Source organism: Sinocyclocheilus rhinocerous, unplaced genomic scaffold (assembly GCF_001515625.1).
Source record: "Sinocyclocheilus rhinocerous isolate Xijiao unplaced genomic scaffold, SAMN03320098_v1.1 scaffold1956, whole genome shotgun sequence".
NCBI classification, from domain to species: domain Eukaryota; kingdom Metazoa; phylum Chordata; class Actinopteri; order Cypriniformes; family Cyprinidae; genus Sinocyclocheilus; species Sinocyclocheilus rhinocerous.
Genome location: NW_015638932.1, coordinates 854,454 through 863,530, shown reverse-complemented (window position 1 = coordinate 863,530; position 9,077 = coordinate 854,454). Strand labels below are relative to the sequence as shown.

The 9,077-nt window shown below is 38.1% G+C and overlaps 1 protein-coding gene across 1 annotated transcript in view; it reads left to right on the top strand.

Moving 5' to 3' along the window:
• Positions 1-9,077, top strand: part of LOC107750057 (partitioning defective 3 homolog B-like) — a 177,748-nt gene that overhangs the window by 102,040 nt on the left and 66,631 nt on the right. The window contains exon 17 of the mRNA XM_016565315.1: positions 6,014-6,058. Coding sequence (XP_016420801.1) covers positions 6,014-6,058 — 45 coding nt within the window. The remainder of the gene's footprint in view (positions 1-6,013; positions 6,059-9,077) is intronic.

Below are 9,077 nucleotides of genomic sequence, written 5' to 3'. Positions count from 1 at the left end.
TTTGCCGATTCCGATATATCGGTGACATGCTCATATCGGCCGATAATATCGGCTAACCGATATATCGGTCGGGCTCTAATCGCTATGATGTTTTGGGTGGTTGCTAGGGTGTACTGCATGTTGCAAGGGTGTTTGGGGTGTTGCTAGCATTGTCAGGGTTGTTTCTAGGGCATTTTGGGTGGTTGCTAGGATGTTCTGGGTGTTGCTGTGTTGTCTTGGGTGGTATCTAGGGCATTCTGTATTAGGGGTGCTCCGATCAGGATTTTTGAGACCGATCACAGAAAGCAGTATCTGCCGATATGATCACCGATACCGATCTTTTTAAAGCCTTCTTTTTATCATGTAGAATTATTATAGTAAGACTTCAACCAGGAATTTTAGACATTTATTCAGGGCCTGAATTTCATTTTTGAAAATGAATTCCCCTCTTAGGTGACTCTTGTGAGAGAGAATTTTTTTTAACTTTCCCCGCCAGCATTTTTGAAAAATGTTGCCAGCCACCGCCAGCGATTTTGATGATTTTCACTAAAATCTGATGGCCTCCAGTATATTTTGCTGTATGAATATTTGAATTTGAATCAGTTTTATTCTAGCTTAAAGCATTCTTAAGCGTTTTCTTGTAAAAGACGAGATAACTCGTCAATGGCGGGGAAAGAGTTAATTTGAGGGGTGGAGGGGGGCATTTTTTTGATATTTTTCAAAAATATATATTCACCTATCTCACCTAAATGTTTGATCATGCACTGCATGTTTTTGCAATTTTTTGTTTTTACAATCGTGCAATTTTTGCACAATAACTTACACACAGCGCAAGCCTGATTTCGTGAGCTGTATGTGAGGCAGCCTTTTACACCAGGTTCACACATACTCCGTTTGCAGTGCGTGTGCAGTCCATGTGCGGTATGTAAGCAGTGCAGAAGCAGCATGGACTCATTGTGCTCAGTCTGCAACTGATCCGTGGCTGTTTACTACAAACACAACATTTATCCATTATTTTGATTTCAAATCCAAACATTGCTACTTAAAATGCTTTTCCAGCATTGTGATTATTTTTTTACACAATGCAGTAGCTAATACAATATTTCATAGACGTGTTTAAACACAATAAATATAAGAAACACACTATTCAATGCTTTTTACTTTTACATTTACTTCTAGATTGATATATTAAGTTGCTCAAGCAAGTGGCAAAACATTAAAACTGCTTTTCTTACATTATCACAAACATTCTAAATTAGAACTTACCATTGACGGAAACAGTCAGCACTACTGCCTTTTCTTTTGCATTTAAATCTTTATTACAAGCAATCCTGTGGTTCATAAAGAACTTTGTTTTCCTACCTCCACGAGTGCCATCTATTATTGCCTTGTTTATCTAAAAGTGCTCTTTTCCTTTAAACCTAGCCAAAAAGCCATAGCCTATGTTGACTGTGAAACACAGTAGACTTTAATTATATGCATTTATGGTGTAATTACTACATTTTCGTGTCAATCCATGTTCATATTTACCTCAAACAATGCGCTGTTACTTTAATTCAGCACGTGCAGAGCAGCAAAAATAGACAAAAATAGATCTCTGCACTGCTGCAGACGCACCACTACTGGAACGCATTGCCGGACCACAACCATGTGCAGTGTGAACGCTTTAATCTGTTAACATGAGCGTGGGCTCGATTGTGCAAGTGACAATTCCTGTGTCAACTGTGCAGCTCGCTTATAGTGCAGACGAGATGTGATTTGAAGCCATTTGCACATTTTGAGAGAGAGAGAGCGCGCGCGTGGTGATGCACTCACGCTGTTTGTGAAATTGTCTCACAGAGAGTTTTCAAATTAGCTACATTATTAATTTAATAAAAGTTATTTAATGAAGAAATATGAACTGTACCTCACCTTCAGCATTACAATTATTTCACCCGCGCCGGACAGAGACTGAGACGGTGCCACTACATGTCGTGCCAAACCTTTGACGGCAGGCGTATCATCAGCTTGAGATCGTTTTTTTGAGATCGGCCTTTATAGAGACCGCCGATCAATCATCCCAAAGCGATTTTCGGCCGATAGTGATTGGTAGCCGATCAATCAGAGCACCCCTATTTTGTATGTTGATTGGGTGTTCGGGGTGGTTCCTAAGGTAATGCTCTGCTATTTTGTTGATTGGTGGTTGCTAGGACATTCTGCATGTTGCTAGGGTGTTTAGGGTTGTTGTTTGGGGGTTCTGATGGTTCTGTGGTGTTTTGGGTCGTTTCTAGGGCATTTTGCATGTGGCTATGGTGTTTTGGGTATTGCTAGGATGTTCAGGGTTGTTGCCATGGTGTTGATAAGGGATTCTGGGTGGTTGCTAGGGTGCTCTGGTGTTTGATGTGGTGTTTTGAGTGATTGCTGAGGGTGTTTGGGATAGTTGCTAGGGTGTTCATTGTTGCTTGTGTCTTCAGTATGGTTGCTAGGGCGTTCATTGTTGCTAGGGTGTTTGGTATGGTTGCTAGGGTGCTCATTGTTACTTGGGTGTTAAGGGTTGTTGCTAGGGTGTTCTGACTGGTTGCTAGGGTGTTTGGGGTTTTATTCTTCTGTACCTATTTTTTCATCAGCCCCGTCTGTGTTCTCACATATGTGTCCATATGTACACACACACACACACGCGCGCGTGAACCTACACCGGCTCGCACAAGCCTCTCTTCCAGTGTTATTTCTCTGCTGGGGAAATTGAGCTCATAAAAGATGAAAAGGCTTATTTAAGAGAAATTGCAGTGTAATGAAACCCCATTATTGTATCCCATGGTGCAATGCCTGTGGCAGCAGCTGGTTTTCACTGCTCAATCCTGTTTGTGCGGATTAGTCTCTCTCTCTCTCACACGCAGAGACACACTATCTCGTTTTCACCACTCACACTCAGGCTCACACACACTAATAATTCCTTGTTTTCCTCCATGGGGTGCTACTATCTCAGATGTGTCATTGGGGCTTACATAGATGTAGTCGCACATATGCACTGCAGAAAATTTTATTTTTATAATTGTCCTTGTTTTGTTTTCCACAAACAAAACAAAACAAAACCCTAAGCATTCTAAAAACCAGATTACGAGTCAAAACTGAAGTTTTTCAGAGAGTGCGTCTCAAATTTAAGTGTATTTGGACTGCATTTTGCGTTATTGCTATATACTGTAGACTATAGAGAGTTCTAACATCTGTTATCAGATAGATTCTTTTGAAATAAATTATTTTATTTAGCAAAGATGCATTAAATTGATTAAAAATATTGCTATTTCAAATAAATTGTTCTATTTAACTTTTTGTTCATTGAAGAATCCTGAAAATTTTTTTTACAGTTTCCACTAAAATATTAAGCAGCTCAACTGTTTTTATCATTTCATCATTCATAATAATAATTAAAAAAAAGTTTCTTGAGCAGCAAGTCAGCATATTAGAATGATTTCTGAAGAGTCATGTGACACTGAAGACTGGAGTAATGATGCTGAAAATTCAGCTTTGCATCACAGGAATAAATTACATTTTAAAATATATTCAAATAGGAAACACTTATTTTAAGTACTTATTTTAATATTGTTTCACAATATTACTGTTTTCAAATAGGAAACACTTATTTTAAGTACCTATTTTAATATTGTTTCACAATATTACTGTTTTTATAACTGTTGTTATTTTTAAAACAATAAATGCAACCTGGGAGAGCGTAAGACACTTTTTCAAAAGCTGCTGTAGACAATAAAAAAATATATAATGTTTTTTTTTTTCTTTGTTATGAATTTTGCTATGTGTGCACAATGTAACTTGAGCTGTTTGAGTGTGTGTGTGTGTGTGTGTGTGTTATATGTGTGTAGTTGTGTGTTTATAGGCAAACCACAGATGTTCTCAGCTGTACAGAAGCGTAACTGGCCTTGCACAGCCTTTCCTAATTAAAACCAAGTGTGGCTACTTGCAGGAGGAGAGAGAGATGGAGCTAGATCCATACATCAGAACACATGTGGAAAAAGTTAGAATTAAGCAGAAGAGTTGTATACCAATCCAATGTATTATTCTGTCAGTTTCTGTTTCTTATGAAGGTTCAGTTTAGAAGACAGTTGTAAGTCATGCTAGGACTCATTACGCATTACAACAGCTTATTCCAAGTTAAATATAGCTTAAAAATCCTATAAAATAAAACTTGAAATAGTTCACCCAAAATGGAATAATTTGCCAACATTTACTCGCCCTCATATTGTTCCAAACCTGTATGAGTTTATTTCTTCTGTTGGACACAAAAGATATTTTGAAGAATGTTGGTAACCAAACCTAGAGCACCTAGAGATGACCTCTACAGCCCTGAATAGGGGCTTTTGCACTGGAGGAACCTTTTCATAGTTCCTAGAACTATTGGTGGAAGTTCACGCTTTTTGGCGTGTTCGCACCGCAGGAACTAGGAACGTATTTTAGTTCTAGGAACTCCATTTGGGGGAACTAATTTAGCTCCTACTTCAGGGTAGGGTCTAAAACAGTTCTATAGGAAATAAAGTGTACGCTGATTGGCCAAACGAAACACCAGCTACCCAGCATTTTTAAGCCATGTAAACATATTTATTCCATGAACATAGAAAACAGCAATAACGGCATTTAACTGTTGTCTGCGGTGTTGTGTTCTTTTCTCAGCCTCGATGATAACACTGCAAATTGTCATAGGAAATTTAGTCAGATTTTCATGCTCTTTCAATCGCATGAATTGTGCGTTTACATTCCATCTCCATTATCAAGAAACCCACGACACACAACAAAAAAAGCTGCAATCGCGGCGTCCTCCATTCACTGGTTATTGATGTTTGTAAATGCCGCGAATAAAGACGGCGCTGTCGGCCGCTTCAGAGTTCCTGCTGCCAGTGCGAATGCAACCAGGAAAACTGCCCCAGGGGGAAATTGGTTCTCTAGAAACTACCCTGAAGGCTAGTTCCTAGAACTACGCGGTGCGAAAGCGCCTAATGTCAGCGGAGACCGTGTCAACTAAATGACCCCCAGAGACAGATCCCCAGCAAAGACCTCGTCACCTCGACGGCCATCAGCACAAGACCACGAAAACCAGACGAATCCTCTGCTCAATCTGACTTGCGTTGCAGCCTGGAATTAAACCACACCATGCTGGTTTCTCCCAAGGTTGTTTTCTCCATTTCTGTCACAGATGGGAGTTTCGGTTCCTTGCCACTGTCGCCTTTGGCTTGTTTAGTTGGAGACACAATTTCCTGCAGTATTGTTGACTTGATTGTACAGACACTATTGGAAGAGAACTGAACTGAGCTGGATGATGACATCACTGAATCAACGATGAACCGACTTTAAGTGAACAACTGACTGTTTTCTATTGTCCTTTTGCATTATTAGCACACGTTTTTTTCTGTTTAACACTGTAAAGCTGCTTTGACACAATCTGTATTGTATAAAGCGCTATATAACTAAAGGTGACTTGACTTGACAAACAGTTGCTGGTAGCCATTGACTCCCATAGTATATTTTTCCATACTATGAAAGCCAATGGCTACCAGCGTCATTCTTCAAAATATTTCGTTTTCAACTCATGCAACTTTGGAACAACCTGATGGTGAGTAAATGATGCCACAATTTTCATTTAGCTTGAACTATGTCTTGAAGTTTTGTGGCTTATACCCGAATGTAAAAAAGAAGCCTAAACCAGCATAAGATGGTCTTAGGTGGTCTACTGGTCAGACTAGGTGACCATCTGAACAAGCTTGTCTAAGTTGGAAGACTAGGCTAAGACCAGCTTAGTTTAAGAAGCCTTTTTTCTGCATGGTAGTGCATATCTGTTAGCGATGAAGCTGTTTATATGCTAACGTCAACAAAACCAACATACAATAAAAGCACAAATGCATGCAAATGTTTAAAAAGTATTACAGTAACACATAATTTCACTTGTTAGCATGACCTTGTTGTGAAGTTACATCCAGTCTGGAATGTCCATTGGGAGACACAAATGAGAGTTTGACGAGCTGATGGATGTTTTGTTTGTGTGTTTCAGTGGCGGATGAGAGTAATGTGGCCTCCATTCAAGGACAGAGATCTGGTAAGAACTTTAACACACACACACACATAGCACATATTAAAGCAACATGCCACATGAGAATGTGATTTTACTACGATTAAGGAGTTTTGTAAGGCATGTTAAGGGTAGTTCGTTGGAGCCCGTTTAACCCTGGTAAAATGTAATTTATTTTAATGAACAGCAGCAACAGAAATATGATAAAAGACGCCAATGTTTAATACGTAATTAATTTTATTAACAAACAATAAGTAAGCAATTGCTCTGCCAAGTTGTATAGTTTATCAGCCTCGCAACATCAGTACCACCATACTGCTTTAATAGCCAACATCTCATTTATGGTCAAATGCTACAAGGCTGGCCCAAGATCAAGCATGCGATCTGTAAAGCGCTGTGTTAGTTGACTCACAGGCCAGTAATCTGACTCCAGATCAGTGGCTGTGTCTCAGCCAAGTCAAATGAAGATAAACGGAGGGCGACTGCTGGCCATTTGTAGCCTGTCAGTTGAGGTGAGAGAGTGAGTTGCTGCAAGGAGTGATTGTGTTAGTGGAGGAAACAAAGTGAAAGCAGTGACCACAGACACATGCAGAGTCCGTTCCAAAATTCTAGTTTTCAGTAAAAATAAACTATAATATAACATTTTCAATCTTGACAAATAGCTTTGCAGATTTTTGAATGGGACTATAATTTATACTTTATATTTATAAATAAATAAATGTAATGTGAATATAAATTCATATACAGTATAATTTTATATATATATATATACATATAGAGAGAGAGAGAGATAATCAAATTTTTTAAAATTTATATTTGTAACATTTTATATATTTATATACACAGTACAAAACTTGACCGCAGATGAACTGTACGCACAGACACAGACAGATAGCATTGTATCATAAATTAAATAATCAAAACCACATGCACACAATCAAGACTGAAATTTAGCGGCGCTCACAGCGTGTGCATGCTTAAAAAACACACACAGTCAAATTTACATGCATAGTCTACACATGATGCTTTTGTATACTTCTCAGGGGTCGGGGACAATGGTAAATACATGGAAGGCTGATTGGAGTGTAGTTTTACAGATGTGGGATCCGATAGATATTGACAGGCTGCAGGCTGTTGTGCTGACACACTCATTTTTCTCTCTTTCCTCTGGCACGCTGTACGTACGCCAGGGTCCTTTATATGCTCTGACATATTTCATTATTAGGATGGTCTTGAAAACGTGGCCGCTCTAAGTTTAATCTGACTAAAAACCCCCAGCTAGTGCCGGCCAAGCCAACCACTGCGGTACTCCAAGACCTCTTTCTCTCTCTCTTTTCTTGCATCTGCTTTGCAGTAAACGCAGCATTTTTTAAATGTATATTTCCTGTAAATTCACAATCTAGTATAGCATTATGCAGGCCCTATTATTATTATTAGGTTTTTACACTGTCTGCTAACTGTTTTAGTAAAAATTAATTGCTTAAGGTCATTTTTTTTTTATTTTTTATAATGAAAAAAGTTCTAGCACAGTAATATGGAATTATGCTGCAGTTTATTCATAATATTGAAGCCAAATGTATTGCGTATGCTATTGAAAATCAGCCTAACCTTAAGCAACCTCAAAAAACATTGCACTCATGTGATGTTCCCTTCATGGTAAGTCATAATTCATATGAAAATTGTATCCTGGAAACAATAATCCATTATTTCTATAAAGAGTTTATGAAAAAAAGTGGTTGCCATACTTTGCATGCTTGTCTCAACCACCAAATAGCACCATAGAGAGAGTTTGAGCTGTTCTGAGAGACCAAGTAAAACGCGCTTTGGTCATATTAAGCTTTAGATAGATTTTATTGTGAAAACCGATATATGAAACATATAGCTGATAGCCTGAAATAGTATGATTTTTGAATGTGTGTGTTTAAAATGTACACAAACACTTACACATAGGGTCCAAAATGTTTTGCTTTACTTGGTAATGGCAGGTAAACTGAGAAAATGTATTGAAAATGATGACAATTAGGAAATATGTTCTATTACCATGAAACTCTATTCTGCATTTTGTATTTTATTTTAGTTAATTTCATTTCATTTCATTTCTAAGTTTTCTTTACCTAATATCAATTTCTTGTCTTCTAACCAGATTTAAACTCCACCACTCACAAAAATGTACATACCCATAAAAATGTGCTCATCATATTTTCTATTTAACTAAATCTGCTACTTTCCAAGATCACGTTTACAATTTTTCTTTTCTTTTCTCTTCTTTTCTTTTTTTCTTTTCTTTTCTTTTTATTTCTTGCCAGTGTTTAAACGATTCAGCCCTCGCACGCTCTCCTGGTGACCGTGCGCTCATGCACACTCGCAGCGCACACACTTAACGCCAGGTTCGCATTATTCCGTTTGCACTGCGTATGCGGTGCGTATTTTATCCAATCCGCATGTAACGGATTAAAGCGTTCACAGACTGCATGTGGTTGCGGTCCGGCAGTGCATTCCATGAGCGGTGCGTCTGCAGCAGTGGAGAGATTGTTTCCGCAACGAGCCTCTTTTTTCTGCGATGCAAGCGCTGAATTAAAGTAACAGCGCATGGTTTGCGGTAAATATGAACATGGATTTACACGAAAATGTAGTAATTACACCATAAAAAAATGTAAAGTCTATTGTGTTTCACAGTCAACACATAGGCTATGGCTTTTTGGCTACGTTTAAAGGAAAAGAGCACTTTTAGATAAACAAGGCAATAATAGATGGCACTCGTGGAGGTAGGAAAATAAAGTGCTTTATGAACGCAGGATTGCTTGTAATAAAGATTTAATGCGAAAGAAAGGCAGTAGTGCTGACTGTTTCTGTCAATGATAAGTTTTAATATAGAATGTTTGTGATAATGTAAGAAAAGTAGTTTAAATGTTTTGCCACTTGCTTGAGCAACTAAATATATAAATCTAGAAGTAAATGCTAAAGTAAAAACCATTGAATAATGTGTTTCTTATATTTATTGCGTTTAACACGTCTATGAAAGATTGTATTACTGTACTGTGTAAAC